This window comes from Cetorhinus maximus, chromosome 3 (assembly GCF_964194155.1).
Source record: "Cetorhinus maximus chromosome 3, sCetMax3.hap1.1, whole genome shotgun sequence".
Lineage (NCBI taxonomy): Eukaryota > Metazoa > Chordata > Chondrichthyes > Lamniformes > Cetorhinidae > Cetorhinus > Cetorhinus maximus.
The window spans coordinates 57,512-77,715 of NC_135881.1; the positions used below are offsets into that span (position 1 = coordinate 57,512).

The 20,204-nt window shown below is 48.5% G+C and overlaps 1 protein-coding gene across 1 annotated transcript in view; it reads right to left on the bottom strand.

The window, feature by feature from the left end:
- Positions 1–20,204, bottom strand: part of macf1b (microtubule actin crosslinking factor 1b) — a 383,409-nt gene that overhangs the window by 29,955 nt on the left and 333,250 nt on the right. The window contains exon 34 of the mRNA XM_078534257.1: positions 18,948–19,022. Within this exon, the coding sequence (XP_078390383.1) occupies positions 18,948–19,022 (75 nt within the window). The remainder of the gene's footprint in view (positions 1–18,947; positions 19,023–20,204) is intronic.

A 20,204-nucleotide genomic window follows, 5' to 3' on the forward strand; every position in this document is an offset into this window, starting at 1 on the left:
ATCGCTGACAGCTGTATAAACTTTAAAAATAGAAAAATAAAATCCTTAATATGTCCCCCTCATGTGACAATATCACATGTAATGGGACATGTTCATAAATTACACCAAAACTTTATTAAATCCCTACATGAATCCTCATCCCGCCGGTGGATGAGGTTTCATAACAAAAACAGAAATACCTGGAAAAACTCAGCAGGTCTGGCAGCATCGGCGGAGAAGAGCAAAGTTGACGTTTCGAGTCCTCATGACCCTTCAACAGATTTCATGTTTTCTCTATTCCCCGCCGGGGCTCCTGGCCGACCCGTCAACCTTAAGGTTGGACAGGCAGATCCTTTAATTGTTTCAATGATCCTGTCAATGGCCTCAATTGGCCATTGACAGGTCGGCAGGCCTGCAGCTGATTTGGCTGTGCCCCCGCCTTCCTGAAGATTTAAATGGGGCGCGGTGACATCGAGGGTTCCGCCCGACCTCATCCCGCGTAATTTTACGTGTCGGCGAGCGACCCCGCCCCCTACTCACCGACGGCAAAATTCAGCCCCATGTGTTTTTACCATTACCTTAATGGAGGCATAGCTGGGATTTAGATTAATCAAGGTAGCTAGAAGTTATTATAATGATAATTTGTAAACCTATGTATATGCTTAATTTTTAAAAATTAATAATATGTTTAACGTAGTTCTGTGAAAAAACCTTTAAACCTTAGTTGCCTTCTCTTTACTGAATTCAAAGCCCACATCTCGAAATAAGTACAAATTGTAAATAGCTGTGGCAGCTGCTTCAAGTTTCCCTCTGGGATTTGAGCAGCTTGGCATTTACCATCCACCTGCCATAACAAAGGAGGAGAAATTTCTTCACTCAGAGGGTTGTGAATCTTTGGAATTCTCCACCCCAGAGAGCTGTGGAAGCTCAGTCACTGAACATTTTCAAAACAGAAATCAATAGATTTATGGAGGCTAACGATGAGATATTGCAGGAAAGTGGCATTGAGGTAGACGATCAGCCATGATCTAATTGAATGGCGGAGCAGGTTCGAGGGGCCGAATGGCCTACTCCTTCTCCTACGTTCCTACATCAGGAGTGTAATGGAATACTCTGGATGACTGCAATTCAACAACAGTCAAGAATTTTGACACAAAGCAGCCCGTTTGATTGGCACCTCATCCACCACCTTAAACTTTCACTCTCTCCATCACTGATACACAGGAGCTGTAACTTGTGATATACAAGGATACACGGCATCAACTCACCAAGCCTCATTCGACAGCACCTTCCAAAACCAAGAGAACTTTCTTCATCAGGGTTTTTCAAGTCCAATAATGGTGGAAGTTAGAGTCAGAGTTATACAGAACAGAAACAGGCCCTTTGGCCCATCGTGTCCATGCCAGCCATTGTAATCCCATTTTCCAGCACTTGGCCCATAGCCCTGTACGCTGCGGCGTTTCAAGTGCTCATCCAAATACTTCTTAAATGTTGGGAGGGTTCCTGCCTCTACCACCCCCTCAAATAGCGAGTTCCAAATTCCAACCACCCTCTGGGTGAAAATTCTTTTCCTCAAATCCCCTCTAAACCTCCTGCCCCTTACCTTAAATCTATACCCCCTGGTTATTGGCACCTCTGCTAAGGGGAAAAGTTTCTTCCTATCTACCCTATCTGTGCCCCTCATAATTTTGTATACCTCTATCAGGTGCCCCCATCAGCCTCCCAAGCTCTAAGGAAAACAACCCTAGCCTATCCAGTCTCTCTTCATAGCTGAAACGCTCCAGCCCAGGCAACATCCTGGTGAATCTCCTCTGCACCCTCTCCAGTGCAATCACATCCTTCCTATAGTGTGGCGACCAGAACTGCACACAGTCCTTCAGCTGTGGCCTAACTAGCATTTTATACAGCTCCAACATAACCTCTCTGCTCTTATATTTTATGCCTTGGCTATTAAAGGCAAGTATCTCATATGTCTTCTTAATTACTTTATCTACCTGTGCTGCTGCCTTTAGGGATCTATGGACATGTACACCAAGGTCCCTCTGATCCTCTGTACTTCCTAGGGCCCTACCATTCATTGTGTATTCCCATGCCGTGTTAGTCCTCCCAAAATGCATCACCTCACACTTCTCAGGATTAAATTCCATTTGCCACTGCTCTGCCCATCTTACCAGCCCATCTATATCGTCCTGTAATCTAAAGCTTTCCTCCTCACTATTTACAACACCACCAATTTTCATGTCACCTGCGAACTTGCTGATCATGCCTCCTATATTCAGGTCTAAATCATTAATGTACACTACAAACAGCAAGGGTCCCAGCACTGATCCCTGTGGTACACCACTCATCACAGGCTTCCAATTGCAAAAACAACCTTCGACCATCACCCTCTGCCTCCTGACACTAAGCCAATTTTGGATGCAATTTTCCAAATTGCCCTGGATCCCATGGGCTCTTACCTTCTTGACCATTCTCCCATGCGGCACCTTGTCAAAAGCCTTAGTGAAGTCCATGTAGACTACATCAACTACACTACCCTCATCTACAGAACTAGTCGCCTCCTCAAAAATTCAATCAAATTTGTTATAATTGATTTCCTCCTGACAATGCTGACTATCCCTGATTAATCCCTGCCTCTCCAAGCGGAGATTATTCCTGTCCTTCAGAATTTTTTCCAATAGTTTCCCTACCACTGATGTTACACTCCCTGGCCTGTAATTACCTGGTTTATCCCTACTACCCATCTTGAATAATGGTACCACACTCACTGTCCTCCAGTCCTCTGGCACCTCTCCTGTGGCCAGAGAGGATTTGAAAATTAGTGTCAGAGCCCCTGCAATCTCCTCCCTGGCCTCACACAGCAGCCTGGGATACATCTCATCCGGGCCTGGGGATTTATCCACTTTTAAGCCCACTAAAACTGCTAATACCTCCTCCCTTTCAATGCTAATTTGTTCAAGTATATCACAGACCCCTCCCAGATTTCGACACCTACATCGTCCTTCTCCATAGTGAACACAGATGAAAAGTAATCATTCAAAATCTCACCTATGTCCTCCGGCTCCTTGCACAGATTGCCACTTTGGTCGCTAATGGGCCCTACTCTTTCCCTGGTTATCCTCTTGCCCTTAATATATTTATAAAATGCCTTGGGATTTTCCTTTATCGTGCCCGCCAGTGTTTTTTTCATGCCCCTTCTTCGCTCTCCTAATTACTTTTTTAAGTACCCCCCCTACATTTTCTATATTCCTCTAGGTCTTCTGCTGTTTTAAGCCCTCTGGATCTGCCATAAGCCTCCTTTTTTTTCCTTATCCAATCCTCTATATCCCTGGGCTTGTTGGTCCCACCCTCCACCTTTACGGGAACATGTTGGCCCTGAATTCTCACTATTTCCTTTTTGAATGACCCCCACTGGTCTGATGGAGACTTTCCTACAAGTAGCTCCCCCGAATCTACTTTGGCCAGACCCTGTCTTATCATATTGAAAATGGCCTTCCCATAGTTCAGGACCTTTATTTCCAGTCCATCTCTGTCCTTTTCCATAACTACCTTAAATCTGACAGAATTGTGGGGCAGAATTTTATGTTCATCAGTCGGTTGGGCGGCCGATTGCCGCTGGCGAAATGGGCCGCGCCGCCATTTTCTACGGTTGGGCCAATTAAAGCCGGCACCGCGGGTAAGCGACTCCCGTGGAGAACGGGAAAATAGTCGCGGGTGCAGGCGGGTGGGCTCAGACTGCCGGTTCCAATGGGGAGCTGGCCGCCTGTATAAAGAGAGACCAGGCAGCCTGCTTGAGGCAGTGCACCATGGCCACTCAGACAGGTAGAAATGCTCCAAGGAGGACAGAGGAGGAGGAGGTGGAGGAGGAGGGGGGCAGGCTGCAAGAGAGGCCAGCGGGGGGGTCACTGTGCACCCAGGTTCTCAGACACATGCCTTGCTGTCCTCCTGGGAGAGGTGGGCCAGCGACGTGATGTTCTGGATCCTGAGGATGGGAGGAGGAGGGCCCTCCATGTCACCTGCCAGGCGTGGAAGGAGGTGGGCGAGGCTGTAAGTGCCCATGATGACGTCAGACACACTGGCACACAGTGCCAAAAACGCTTCAAAGATTCGCTGCGCTCCGGACGGGTGAGTACCATGTCTGTCTGGGCTATTTGAGGCATGAGGCAGCCTTAGCCTTTGCCCCCCCACCATGTATGGCTGCCGTTACTGCATAGGGCATCTGTCACACGCTGGGTGGGCAAATGGGGACTGACAATGCTTACATCAGCCTTAGTGGTTGAGGAGATGAAGGGCCTTCTGCGCAGCATATGTTGGTTTCTGTGGCATTTGAGTATTTTGGGGGCAAGTTGCATGGGAGACCGGTAGACACATACTCAGAGCTCCAACACATGTCTTATTGATGGTGATGAGATGGTCCAAGGGGCGTCTCAAGGTCTTTTGGGCAAGTCTCATCTGCTGGCATCGGCGACGCACCTATTTGATCCTCCTTTCCATGGACACTAGGACCCGTGTGCTATTCAAAGTGATGGACGCCGAATGTGTCCAAGGTGTCTGTTGGGGGAGGGGGTTGGGAGCAGCCGGACTATCTTCTGGTGACTGATCACCAGTGGTGTGGACAGGAGCCACTGGAGGCCTCAGATGGGCCACTGTGGTTGGGGTGCGGTGTGTGTGTGCAGAGTACATGAGCGACCAGCCCCAATAAATTCTCTTATGTGTTTTGCAGGCAAGAAGTCACCACAATGCCCGGGAGCACCTGAAGACTGGTGGTGGGCGCGCCCTCCTCCAGTGCCTCACCCCATTTGAGGAGCAGGCCATGGAGCTGGGCAGGAGGCAAGAGGCCAGGGCGGCCGGGGGCAGTGAGGCTGGGGTCCAGCGGGCAGGTATTTGAGGGCCGTAGTTCCATCCACTCTGTCTCCCCACCATCCAAACCACTGATGGTTGCTGCAATCGTTAATGCAGCAACACTGCTCATTCACAGACTGAGACATTCTGACGTGTGGGTCATACACAAAGGACACTCATCCCCTTGAGGAATCCACACCTTCACCACCTTCCAAAGTCACCTTATCCCATTTGTGACCACTATCACCATGGTCTCACATGCCATTGGATTGCCGCTGCACACCCTAAGACTTATTCCATTTTCGGGGGTTTGGGACCTTCTGCACCCTTTCAGCCAGTGCGCCCCACATTACTCTGTCCAGAAGGTCCTCAGCACCTCAGCTGCGAACCTCATGACACTCAACTCAGATGAATGTCACCACATTACTCATCCCTGCGCCAAGGGGAAATGTTGCCTTCTGGTCACCCGGTCTATGCCCCTCCTTACAGAATGAAGGGCAATAATGTGACCTCTCAATCTCCTGAGCTCGGCGGAAAATGACACAATCGTTTGAAATGTTTCCTCAGCCCCGCAACTATCCAGGCAACAATGCATCCACATCAGATACCTCTGCACTCTCCCCACCCCTCTGGTTCTTTACAATCCATGTGCCATTCATGAGGCCATTAACCAGCCTGTCTGTATGTGCGTTTAATGCTTGGGGCCCGTCTTGACTCTTTTCCACCTCACCAATGTTCTTCTTTTAAGGGTCTTTAAGGGTGAGCTACTTATGAGGGTGGGGGGGAAAGGGATGAAAGGTTGAAGTGAATGAACACTAACTGATGCACTGTCCTTGTTGTTAATTTCAGCATCACCACCAGAGCGACCCACACCTTGACCCCGCAGCCCCCCCTCCACACCCGAGGGGCAACATGTGCAACTTGCGGCACATCATTTCAGCCAGCCAGGCACCAGCGCAGACACACATACCTTGGTGGGGACTTTATCGTCGGCTAGTTTCCCGGGTCACAGTGGAGAGGGCACTTCACAATCGCTGGAGGAGATGGTAGGGGCGGAGAGTGCCGATGGCTCCAGCCGCCGGAGGGCTGCAGGGGATGAGGCACATGCTGAGTCCGGCACTGATGACGTGTCTCTGGAGTTGTCCCCATTGCAGCAGCTGCAGGACAGGCAGCAGGAAGTGCGTTTGGATCTGGCAGGGTTGCATGAGGGAGTGGTTCAGTTGCTCTCTGCGACGGAGGTGTCCAGGCAGAGTGCATGTGAAGATCCCGCCCTCAGGGCAGAGCATCAGGATTCCTTCAATGAGAGATTGGCGACTCTCATAGAGAGGGGCTTCCACCAAATGGATCAAAATATGATTGGGATACGCTCTGATCTGCAAACCCTCACAGCGGTTCTGGCCACAGGTGGTGCTTTCCATTGTGGGAGATGTTGTGGACGCCAAGCGCCGGCACTCGGTGCCCATGCATCTGCGGTGAGCAGGGAGGTAGATTTGGACCTCACGTCGGCGCAGCAGCTGCCTGTCATCACTGTGAGCTCCTCTCAGGGCACTCCGGATGAGGGCAGCAGCTCCTCCGCCCCTCTGCCAGTGACCGTTGCTTCCGTTGAGGCTGCGACAGTTGGGGAGGTGTCAGTTCAGGAACTGGCCACTCCCTCCCAGGCAGGGCCAGCACAGGCTCCACGGGCCAGAGGACACCCGCCAAGGTCATCGAGGCCAACAGGACAGCAGAGTCAGCAGGCTGGCTCACAAGCCACTCCAAGCGATGGGGCGGCACCAAGACGTAGCACCCGGAAACGTAAGCATAAGGCACGTTAGACACTCCACGGGTTTGTCACTGGTGATTTTGTGTTGGCCTTAGAATAGGGACCCTTTTTGTAACATTGTCGAATAATCATGTGGCCTTTAATTGTAGACAGAATAAAGTCTACCTTTGTTACCATGGCTGAGCGTCTTTTCATTGTGATGCTTTTTTTATTTTCACATAATTATCATGAGTGTTTGAGTGGAGATTGATGTTTCTGTACTAAGCCCTGAGTTGCAGCTGATGAGGTGGAAGATGTAGCACCTAAGTGCCACGTGTGGAAGTGCCAGGCAATGCTGGTCCTGCTGATCCATGTGTGTGGAGCTAGCTGAAGGTTCACTGGATTAAAGTGTCCCGGGTGTCCCGGGTGTCCCTGCCTCCTTGGTGTAATAGCGGGTCAGCGTGCTGCCCCTCATCATCGCCCTGTGCTTCCTCATCCTCTGAGCCACTGCTGGATTCATCGTGTGCAGCCTCATCCAGGGCGTCAAGGTCTTCATCGTCAACTGCATCCCCCCTTTCCAGCGCAAGATTGTGCAGAGCGCAGCAGACTAACACTATCAGAGAGACGCGATCTGGGGGGTATTGGAGTGCGCCCCCTGAGCGGTCCAGGCAATGGAAGCGCATCTTGAGAAGACCAATGGTTCTCTCCACCACAGCCCTTGTGGTGCCCTGGCTCCTATTGTAGCGCTGCTCAGCTTCTGTTCTTGGATGGCGGAGAGGCGTCAAGAGCCACATTCTGTCACCCAGCAGCCATCCATCCAGCCGGGCTGGAGCACCGAAGACCCCCGGCACCTGGGAGTGTTTGAGGATGTAGGTATCGTGGGAGCTGCCTGGGTACCTTGCACAGACTTGTAGAATGAGCATCCTGTGGTCACACACTATCTGCACGTCCATGGAGTGGAAGTCCTTCCTGTTGACGAAGGCACCGGGCTCACCTGCTGGCACCTTGATGGCCACATGTGTACAGTCTATAGCACCCTGGACACGGGGGAAGCCAGCAATGGCCACGAAGCCTCTGGCTTGCTGTGTCTGACTTGCCTGGTCGCAGCGGAAGTGGATGAAGGTCAATGCCCATCTGAACAGAGCGTCTGTAACCTGCTTGACACAAGTGTGGACAGCTGATTGGGAGACACCGCAAAGATCACCCACCGAGCACTGGAAGGAGCCAGAAGCATAGAAGTGGAGGGCAACTGTGAGCTTCAGAGCCGCTGGCATGAGGTGTCCACCCACACAGTTAGGGGAGATCTCAGGGCCAATCATTTGACAGATATAGTTGACTGTCTCCCTTGAGAGACGGAGCCTCCTTCGGCACTGCACCTCAGTCATATTGAGGTAGCTGCTTCGCCACCTGTAAACCCTGGCAGCAGGATAGTGGCGTCGTCTGTGGCCCCTTCCACCTTGGACAACCTCTTGGCCCTGCGCCCCTTGTGCCTGCACCTGTCCTCCCAAAGGTGGCTCCCCTGGAGGCTGATTGTCCAATCCTGGCCTCCTCCTGATTCTCTCCCTCCCTTCCTCCTCAGGGGAGCTGCCTCCAGTGGAGATGTCAGAACCCATACCCCAGGCTAAATGGAGGCCTCCGGAAAGCTGCAAGACCGAAAAAGATTACTGTCTGCAGACTGCAGGTTTCACTTTACACAAAAACCTCTTGGACATCGATGAGAAATACTAACAATCACACAGGTATGTTTTAAACACTTTCATCAATTATAACAGGATTGGACTTTGTGAAAAGCATGAACAACCCCTCTGAGTCCACATATCCCGACATTGAAAAACTTTTCTTAAATAATCCCCTACCCGCCTGCCCATTGGACCCGTGCGCCGACCCAAAGTTCACACGGGCCCCTCAAAATCGTACACAATTGGCAAGTTAAGGGGCTTAACGAGCCCTTCAATTATTGGCGGGCGAACTGATCGCGCCCGCCCACCGAAATAACGCGATGGCGCACGCTGACATCGGCTCCGCCATCCGCACGTCAGCCAGAAAATTCTGGCCATGGTCACTCTCCCTGAAATGCTCCCCCCACTGACACTTCTGCCACTTGCTCAGCTTCATTCCCTAAGATTAGGTCCAGTACCGCCCCTTCTCTCGTAGGACTTTCTACATGCTGCCTCAAAAAGCTCTTCTGGATACACTTTAAGAATTCCGCCCCCTGTAAGCCTCTCACACTAAGATTATCCCAATTAATATTGGGGAAGTTGAAATCTCCTACTATTATTATCCTATTATTTTTACACTTCTCTGAGATTTGCCTACATATCTGCTCCTCTATCTCCCCCTGACTGTTTGGAGGCCAGCAAAGTGATTACTCCCTTTTTGTTTTTAAGTTCTACCCATATGGCCTCATTTGAGGAACCTTCTAAGATACCATCTCTCCTTACTGCAGTAATTGACTCCTTGATCAAGAGTACAATGCCACCACCTCATTTACACCCCTCACCCTATCACGCCTGAAGATTTTATACCTTGGAATATTGAGCTGCCAGTCCTGCCCTTCCCTCAACCATGTCTCTGTGATAGCAACAGGATCATATTCCCATGTGTGAATCAACACCCACAGTTAATCTTGGAAGACTCCTTGCGTTAAAATAGATACAATCCAGCCTTGTATTGTTCCCTTGTGCCTTAACAGGTCTATATTTGCTCTGCCTTCCAGACTGACTTAGTTTCTCTTCTATATTTGGCTGTGCATCATCCACTAATGTACCTTCATTCTGTATCCTACCCCCCTGCCAAATTAGTTTAAACCACCCCCTCCCCACAACCCCCCCTTCTCCAACAGCACTGGCAAACTTCCCCGCAAGGACGTTGGTCCAGTTCCAGTTCAGGTGCAGCTTGTCCGACTTGTGCAGGTCCCACCTTCGCCAGAAACAGACCCAGTGGATCCAGGAAACTGAAGCTCTCCCTCCTGCACCATCTCTTCAGCCACTCATTCATCCTCTCTATCCTCCTATTCTAATACTCACTAGCATGTGGCACAGGGAGTAATCCAGAGATTACAACCTTTGAGGTCCTGCTTTTTAATCTGCTACCAAGCTCCCTAAATTCTCGTTGCAAGGCCTCATCCCTCTTTCTACCTATGTCACTGGTACCAATGTGAACCACAACCTCTGACTGTTCACCCTCCCCCTTCAGAATGCCCTGCAGCTGTTCTGTGACATCCTTGACCCTGGCACCAGGGAGGCAACACCATCCTGGAGTCACTTCTACAGCCGCAGAAGCGCCTCTCTGCACCCCTCACTATTGAGTCTCCTACCACTATTGCCCTTGCATCCTTACTCCTCCCTCTTTATGCAGCTGAGCCACCCACAGTGCCATGAACTTGTCTCTGGCTGCACTCTCCAGAGGAACCTTCACCCTCACCGTTTTCCAACACAGAAAAACTGTTCTTGAGTGAGATGCACTCTGGGGCTTTCCTGACTACCTGCCTGCCTCCCTTCTTCTGACTGGTGGTTACCTATTCCCTCTCTGACTGCACTTCCTTAAGCTGTGGAGTGACCACGTCTAAAAACATGCTATCCACGTAACCCTCAGCCCCGCGGATGCTCCGCTGTGTCTCCAGCTGACGCTCAACCTCCGAAACCCGTTGCTCAGGCTGGTCAAGCCGTGGCATTTCCTGCACATGTGGTCATCCAGACTGCAAGGAGTGTCTAAGAGTTTCCACATGTTGCAGCCTGTGCAACACACGGTACCGAGCTCCCTTGCCATACTTTTTGTTTGTTTTTAATTAAAAGACTAGTTCCTTAAATTTAAGCCCTGCTTTGCTCATTGAAGTCTCGCAGCTTTACAATGAATGAAAAAATTATCATCACGAGGAGCACTCAGAGAAGTCGCGCTTGAAAATAAACAGACAGTTTAAAAAGACGCATTGCTTGGAAACAAAGTACAAAAGTAATGTGAGTCCAGATGAGACAGAAAGTGAAACCAACAGCGACAATGAGGAAGAGCAATTGCACTGCATTCAGTCTGATCTGAAATTAGATGAAGGGCTAAAAGTTGGCAATGCCTTAAATGGTAAAATGGTTGAAATGGAGGTTGACACAGGCGCATCTGTTTCTATTGATTCAGAGAAGATATGGGAGAAAATTTTCAAGAAATGCCCTTTAGAGAAAACCCTCCTCCCTTAGCACCTACACCGGTGAACCTGTGAATATACTTAGAAACATGTCAGTTCAAGATAAATATGGAGGGTTTACAACCATCAGTACACACAGGTCTATATCAGTACAAATGGCTACCGTTTGGAATCATGTCATCACCAGCCTTATTCCAGCAGGCCATAGACAAAATACTGCAGGGCCTCCCTGGTGTAAGCTGCTTCCAAGACAACATGCTCATCACTGGGAAAAGCTTCCAACTCATTTAAAGAACCCAGGCCTTAAGAAATCCAAATGCTCGTTCCCGAAACCCGCAGTGAAGTACCTGGGACGTGTGATCGACGAAACTGGCTGCTCGACCTCACCCAGGAAGGTGGAGGCAGTAGTGAATGCACCACAGCCCAAAAATGTTAAGGAGCTTCGTTCGTTTTTGGGACTTATGAATTACTACGGCAAATTCATTTCCAATTTGGCTACCAAGGCAGCACCACTGAATAATCTGAAGAAGAATGCAAAATGGGATAGGTCACAAGCCTGTCAGGAAAGTTTCAAGGAACTCCAGCAAGGGCTCAATTCTGATAAAGTCCTGGCACATTTCAATGAAAAGTTACCTGTCAGCCTGGCTTGTGATGCATCTGGATATAGTGTTGGAGCTGTCATCTCCCACACATTTCCTGATGGCAGTGAAAGGCCCATTGCATACGCCTCATGCACATTGTCCAAGGCAGAACAAAAGTATTCTAAACTGAGAAGAAAGCTCTTGGGCTAATCTACAGTGTCAAGAAGTTCCACCAATATTTGTATGGGAGTAAATTCACATTAATTATAGACCACAAGCCTTTGACCTGGTTGCTTAGCCCGAAGTCACAAACCCTGACACTTGCTGCTGCACATCTACAAAGGTGGACATTGATCTTATCTGCTCACCAGTACAAAATTACATTTCACTCCACTGAGAATCAGGGAAATGTGGACACACTTTCCAGACTTCCGTTACACCGCAGCTCCACAACCCGAAGTGAAGTCACTGCTTTCAATGTGAACCAGATAGACATGTTACCTGTTAAAGTGGGTCAAATTCAACTTGAAACGTAGACGGATGCTGTGCTCTCCAAAGTTTACCTGTACACACAGAAGGGTTGGTATGTACCTCAAGAAGTGACAACTGAGCTTAAACCTTACTACATGCGTTGATTTGAGCTGACTCTGCAAGATGGTTGTTTGTTATGGGGAATAAGAGTTGTTATTCCTCCAAAATTCCAAACACGAGTGTTAGAAAATCTTCACCTCAGTCACATGGAAATCGTCAAAATGAAAGCATTAGCTCATCTACATGTATGGTGGAGACACCTGGAAAAAGACATCGAAGGCATGGTCAGTGATTGCCTTCCATGCCAAGAAATGAAGTCTTCTCCTGCACCTGCCCCATTACATCCATGGGCTTGGCCTGACCACCCATGGCAGAAACTTCGGCCAGAATTTTCCCGTTGGCGATTTGGGGGCGGGGCCCGCTCACCGACAGGGAAATGACACGGAATGGCATCAGGAGGAACCCCCATTGGCAGGATAATTAAGGTAGTTAAATGCCCTGCCCGTCCAACCTTAAGGTTGGTGGGCAGGCCAGGAGCCCCAGCGGGCTCCAGATTATACACGAAACCCCATCCACTGGCGGGATGAATTTTCATGTCTGTTTTTAAAAACTTTAATAAAGTTTATGTGCTTCTTATTAACATATCCCATCTCGTGTGACATTGTCACATGAGGGGGACATGTTAGTAATTTTTATATTTTTCTATTTTTAAAGTTTTTTAGAATGTCAGTAATCTCACTGAGACAGGACTTTGCCTCAGGGCGCAGTGCGCACTCTGACAGATGGGGAATTCCCCCCCCACCGCACAGGGAGCGCATAGCGCTTCTCATCGGGGATGCCACAGGGTGGGCCTTAATTGGCCCGCCCACTCAAAATGGCGGCGGGCCCCGTTTTGGCAGCGGAGTTCAGCTGCCCGCACGCCATCCAAGGGCAAAATTCTGCCCTTCATGTGGAGTTTGCCAGACCACTTCTCGGACATACGGTCCTGATTGTGATGGATGCCCACACAAAGTGGCCTCATGTTATTCCCATGAGCCAGAATCTTCGGGTCAGTGTGCGGGAGCGGGGCTCACTTGCCAACGCGTAAAATGATGCGCGGTGATGTCGGGCATGCATCCCAATGTCACCGTGCACCATTCAGATATTCAGTTCGGCGGTGGTGCACCGGAGTCAGCTGCGCACCCACTGAACTTTCAAAGGCCTATTAAGGCCATTTAAATATCAATTAAAATACTTAATGGAGTTGCCTGTCCAACCTTAAGGTTGGCAGCAGGTGAAGAGCCCAGGCGGCCTTTGGATTTTTCATGAAACCTCGTCCACAGGCGGGACGAGGTTTCATGAAGGTTTTTAAACTTCAATAAAAAATTTTAATAAAATTCATTGACATGTCCCAGCTCATGTGACACTTTCACATAAGGGGACGTGTCTTAAAAATTTTTTCTTTCTTTATTTAAAAACGTTTAAAAATCAAACTAATCTCCCTGAGGCAGCTCTGTGCCTCAGGGAGATTTCTGCACTCTTTCGCGTGCATGCATGAAAGAGCACAGGCCCCAACTCAGCCCACTCCACCCGCCTGCGCAGGGAGTGCTCAGCGCTTCCGGGTGCACGTCATGCTGGGCGGGCCTTAACTGGCACACCCACTTAAAATGGCAGCGCGCAGCCAATCGCAGGTGGCGATTGGCTGCGCGCCCGCCTGCACCCGCTCTTGCCCAACCCCACCGACAGAGAGAAAATTCTCCCCATGAAGTCGACAACGTCAGCAAAGACCACTGATGCTCTCCGGAATGTGTTCACTACTTTGGGATTGCCGGAGCAGATTGTGTCTGACAATGGCACACAGTTCACATCATGTGATTCTCTAACATTCCTGAAAAACACTGGGGATCAAGCAGGTTCTCGTCTCGTCTTACCACCCATCCTCAAATGGTGAAGTGGACCGTTTTGTCCAGATATTCAAAATGGCCATATTGAAGGGGAGGATGCAAACAGATTGGAAGTTCAAGCTGAAGAACGTTTTCATGATGTATCGTAACGCTCCACATTCAACAACAGGTGCATCTCCTGCTGAGCTGATGTTTAGAAGACGACTGCGTACCAGAATGCATTTGCTGTGTCCAGATTTGAAAGGAAAGATTAGTTCAAGGCAACTTGATCAGAAAAGGTCACATGACACAAATAAACCAGCTCGTGAGTTTAATCTGGATCAGTCTGTTTGGATCTGAGATTACTGTGGGACACCAAAGTTGCCCCTGGGAAGAATCATCAAGCGTCAAAGACCACTGGCCTATGATGTTGAATCTTCCTGTGGAATCTAGAAGACACACACTGACCAGGTTAGAGAAGCCAAATCCAAGGAACCAAATTCCCAGGGATCTCCAGTCACAGTGGAAGATTTCTGGGAAACATCTGCTCCAGTTGGTGAAACCCGACTTGATTCAACTGACAAACCTGTAGCACCTGTAACTGTGACTGTTGAACCTGAACAGAAACAAGTGGAACAGCAGAACCTTCCATTTCTAAGCAAACAAACCAAAATACCGAAACCAACACTCCTCTCTAGACCAAAGTGAATCTGCAAACCATCTGGCTGATTTGTTCCTGGCTAAATGGGGAGGAGATGTAATGTTTGTGTTTAATGTTTATGCTTCTTTGTAAAAGGACATTTTAGTTAAAAAAAATTGTTATATAAAAGCTGACAGGAGGGTGTGCTAAGTCCCGGGTGTATTGCCCTCTGGTAGAGAATAAGGAATAAACGAACCTTCTGTTTTTCACACAGGAAGTTGCAGTTCAGAAGCAGATAGCTTTGTGTGTATTCTTAATTGTTAAGAAGTGACAAAACACTCGAAGAAGCTTTTACAGTCCACTTTTATGTTCCTTGAAATTTACTCTCAAACTTTACTTTTCCCCTCTTAATCAATCTCTTGGTCCTCCTTTGTTGAATTCTAAGCTCTCCCAATCCTCAGACTTGCTACTTTATCGAACAAAATTATATAACTCCTCATTGGATCTAACATTACTCTAAATATCCTTTGTTAGTCATTGTTGTGATGCTTTTCCCATTGACATTCCCCTGATGTTCAATGGCATTACTACCGCTGAATTCCCAACTGCTAACATCCTGGGGGTTACCATTGCCCAGAAACTGAACTGGACTAGCCATATAAATACAGGGGTTACAAGAGCAGGTCAGAGGCTGGGAATATTGAAGTGACTAACTCACCTCCTGACTCCCCAAAGCTGTTCACAATCTACATGGCACAAGTCAGGAGTGTGATGGAATATTCCCCACTTGCCTGGATGAGTGCAGTTCTATCAGAGAATCACAGAATTTTAAAGACATAAGAAGGAGGCCATTCGGCCCATCATGTCTGCACCAGCTCTCCAAATGAGCATTATGACCTAGTGCCATTGCCCTGCCTTTTCCCCGTACCCCTGCACATTGTTTCTATTCAAATAATCATCTAATGGCCTCTTGAATGCCTCGATTGAACCTGCCTCCACCACACGTCCAGGCAGCGCATTCCAGACCCGAACCACTCGTTTTGTGAAAAAGTTTTTTCTCACATCACATTTGCTTCTTTTGCAAATCACTTTAAATCTGTGCCCTCTCGTTCTTGATCCTTTTACGAGTGGGAACAGCTTCTCCCTATCTACTCTGTCCAGCCCCCTCATGATTTTAAAAACTTCTATCAAATCTCCTCTCAGCCGCCTTCTCTCCAAGGAGAACAGACCCAACCTCTCCAATCTATCCTCATAGCTGAAGTTTCTCATTCCTGGAACCGTTCTTGTAAACCTCTTCTGCACTCTCTCCAATGTGTTCACATCCTCCCTATAATGTGGCACCCAGAACTATATATACAATATTCCAGTTCAGGTCTAACGAATGTCTTATATAAATTCAGCACAACCTCCCTGCTTGTGTACTCTATGCCCCTATTAATAAAGCCCAGGATACTATCTGCTTTATTAACTGCTCTCTCCACCTGTTCTGCCACCTTCAATGATCTATGCACATATACACCCAGGTCTTTCTGCTCCTGCGCCCCCTTCAAACTTTCACCCCTTATTTAATATTGTCTGTCCATGTTCTTCCTACCAAAATGCATCACCTCACACTTCTCTGCATTGAACTTCATCTGCCACCTATCTGCCCACTCCACCAACCTGTCTGTGTCCCCCCGAATTTCTACACTGTCCTCCTCACAGTTCACAACACTCCCAAGCTTTGTATCATCCACAAACTTTGAAATTGTCCCCTGCACACCAAGATCTAGATCATTAATATACATCAGGAAAAGCAAGAGTCCCAACACCAACCCCTGGGGAACTCCACTACAAACCTTCCTCCAGCCCGAAAAATACCCATTAACCATTACTCTCTGCTTCCTACCCTTCAGCCAATTTTGTATCCATGTTGCTACTGTCCCTTTTATTCCATGAGCAATAACTTTTCTGAAGTCTGTTGTGTGGCACTGTCTCAAATGCCTTTTGAAAGTTCATGTACACCACATCAACAGCATTACCCTCATTGACCTTTTCCATGCTGGCTCTTCCTTATCAACCCATATTTAACCATGTGACGATTAATTCTATCCCAAATAATTGTCTCTAGAATCTTGCCCACCACTGAAGTTAAACTGACTGGTCTGTAATTGCTGGGCTTATCCTTCCAACCTTTTTTGAACAAGGTTGTAATGTTTGCAATTCTCCAGTCCTCTGGCACCACCCCTGAGTCTAGGGAAGGCTGAAAGATTATGGCCAGTGCCCCTGCAATTTCTACTCTCACTTCCTTCAATATCCTTGGATGCATCTCATCCAGTCCCGGTGCCTTGTCAACTTTAAGTACTGACAGTCTATTCAACACTTCCTCCTTATCAATTTTGAACCCTCCTAGTGACAGAGTTTCCTCGTCTGTCACCATGGCCTGGGTAGCATCTACCTCCTTGGTAAAGATGGATGCAAAGTATTCATTTAATACCTCAGCCATGGCCCCTTCATCTATGTATAAATTCCCTTTTAGGTCCCTAATCGGCCCTACTCCCCCTTTTACCACCCTTTTACTATTTATACACCTATAGAAGACTTTGGGATTCCCCTTTATGTTGGCTGCCAGTCTTTTCTCATAATCCCTCTTCACTTCTCTAATATGCTTTTTCACCTCCCCTCTGAACCTTCTGTATTCCTCTTGGTTCTCAATTGTATTTTCTACCTGGCACCTGTCATAAACACACTTTTTCTTCTTTATCTTAATTTCAATCTCCTTTTTCATCCAGGGAGTTCTGGATTTGTTTGCCCTGCCTTTCCCTTTCAATGAAATATACCTTAACTGTGCCCAAACCAATTCTTTTTTGAATGTAACCCATTGTTCAGCTACAGGGGTCTGTGCTGGGGCCTCAACATTTTACGATTTACACCAATGACTTAGATGAGGGGAATGAAGACATGGTAGCTAAATTTGCAGATGACACAAAGATAAGTAGGAAACTATGTTGTGACGAGCACATGAGGTTGCAGATGAATATAAATAGATTAAGTGGGCAAAGATCTGGCAAATAGGGTTTAATGTGGGTAAGTGTGAAGTTGTTCATTTAGCAGGAAGAATAAAAAAGCAGAGTATCACTTAAATGGTGAACAGCTGCAGAATGAGGCGCAGAGGGATCTAGGTGTTCTAGTACATGGGTCACAAAAAGTTAGTTGCAGGTACAGCAAGTAATTAAGAAGGCTAATGGAGGGAGATTGAACATAAAAGTAAGGATGTTATGCTTCAGTTATACAGGACATTGGTGAGATCGCACCTCGAATACTGTGTGCAGTTTTAGTCTCCTTATTTAAGGAGGGATGTAAATACATTGGAGGTGGTTCAGAGGAGGTTTACTAGATTGATACCTGGAATGAGTGGGTTGTCTTATGAGGAAAGGTTGGACAGACTGGGCTTGTTTCCACTGGAGTTTAGAAGAGTGAGGGGTGATTTGATTAAAGTATATAAGATCCTGAATGGCCTTGACAAGGTGGATGTTGAAAGGATGTTTCCTCTTGTGGGTGAGTCCAGAACTAAGGGGCACTGTTTTAAAATTAGGGGTCACCATTTTAGGACAGAGATGAGGAGAATTTTTTTCTCAGAGGGTTGTGTGACTTTGGAACTCTCTGCCTCAGAAGGTGGTGGAGATGGGGTCATTGAATATTTTTAAGGCGGAGGTAGATAGATTCTTGTTAGGCAAGGGAATCAAAGGTTATCGAGGGTGGATGGGAATGTGGAACTTGAAACTACATTCCGCAGGACAATGCCTTGACCAATCAGGATCAAGCTGCCTGGTTTAAATTTCAAACAATGTTTGGCAGTTAACTGCCAGTCACCATCAACTGGTGTACTCTCCATGGCAATGCCTCTACCAGAGTCCTCTTGCCAACCAATCAGCATTCTCTTCTCATACAATATAAATGATTGTTTTCCCCTTATATTGGTATTCTTGCGAGTGTCCTGATGAGTGCAAGATCAAAAGCTTCGACATGTCTCATCTTTTCAGCAATAATCTCAACATCATTCAGGACAAAACAGCTCATTTGATTGGCACCCCATCCACCACCTTAAACATTCACTCCCTCCACCACCGACGCACAGTAGCAGCAGTGTGTGTACCATCTACAAGATGCGCTGCAGAAACTCACCAAGGCTTCTTTGACAGCACCTTCCAAACCCACGACCACTACCATCTAGAAGGAGAAGGGCAGCAGATAGATGGGAACACCACCACCTGGAAGTTCCCCTCCAAGTAACTCACCATCCTGACTTGGAAATATATCGCCGTTCCTTCACCGTCACTGGGTCAAAATCCTGGAACTCCCTCCCTAACAGCGCCGTGGATGTACCTAAACCACATGGACTGCAGCGGTTCAAGAAGGCAGCTCACCCCCACCTTCTCAAGGGCAATGAACGTTGACCTCGTCAGGGACACCCATACCCATAAAAACAAAATGCACACAGACACATTAACACGCCTACCGCAAAATACACCCACCCACCCCATGCATCCAGCACCTCACAGAGGCCCACAACACTCTTTCCCACTGTACCCCCCACACAAATATAAACTCCCACCTCCCTTCTATGTATACACATCCCCCACAATGCTGCACCTACCCGGTATCTGTTGGCGCTGATCTGTTCCACTTGGAATCTCTGGGCACAGCTACATTCAGCAACCTGGCGACAGACCTGCAAGAAAAAACAGCTGACCACTAAATATTGCAATGAGTCTGAGACTAAAGCTGACAAGCTGAGCTCGGAGAGATCTAGGGGACAGGCTGAACTCAAGGAGGGACCTAGAGATCAGGCTGAGCTCAGTAAGGGACCTAGAGGTCAGGCTGAGTTCAGAGAGGAGCCTAGAGGTCAGGCTGAGCTCAGAGAGGAGCCTAGAGGTCAGGCTGAGCTCAGAGAGAGGCCTATAATTCAGGCTGAGCTCAGAGAGGAGCCTAGAAGTCAGGCTGAGCTCAGAGAGGAGCCTAGAGGTCAGGCTGAGCTCAGAGAGGAGCCTAGAGGTCAGGCTGAGCTCAGAGAGGAGCCTAGAGGTCAGGCTGAGTTCAGAGAGGAGCCTAGAGGTCAGGCTGAGCTCAGGGAGGAGCCTAGAGGTCAGGCTGAGCTCAGAGAGGAGCCTAGAGGTCAGGCTGAGCTCAGAGAGGGGCCTATCACAGGATCACACAGAATTGTTACGGTGCAGGAGGCTATTCTACCCATCATGTCTTCACCGGACACGATGGGCCAATTGGCCTCAAGGAGGGGCCAGTGGGACAGGCTGAGCACAGGGAGGGGCCTAGAACGGAATTTCCAAAGCCCACTGGCATCGTGCATCATGGCAGCTTGAGCGGACAATATAGCGGCAAGGCCAAAAATCAGTTTCAAAACATCATGGAACCAGTTTCCAATCGTCCATTCCGCCCGTCAATGGAGGGTCACGTTTCCCACATTAGGAAATTCATTGTGATACGTCTGCATATCACTGTAGCCCAGCTCACCAGAGCCAGCCCCTCAGCACTGGATCGTCCGAGCACTCCGACAGGTTTCACAACAGCATTTATAGGGTGTTCAGCTGGTGAGCTGCATTTCGAGGGGAACTCGGAGGTGAGTGCACAGTAATGTTCCACAGCGCTTGTGAGGGTCACCTGTTCGACCTCAAGGTTGAGGTGCCGCGTACTCAGGTGGGGGCACAGGAAAATCGCATTTTCTCAGCTGCTGACAGTGTAGTGCCAGGGCAAGGGCTGCCCTGCGGTTAGGGTGAGTTAGGGAGAGGGGGTGGGGGTGGGGGTAAGGGCTGCCCTGTGGTTAGCGCGAGTTAGGGGGTTAGGGGTAAGGGCTGCCCTGCGATTAGAGTAAGTTAGGGAGAGGGGGTGGGGGTGGGGG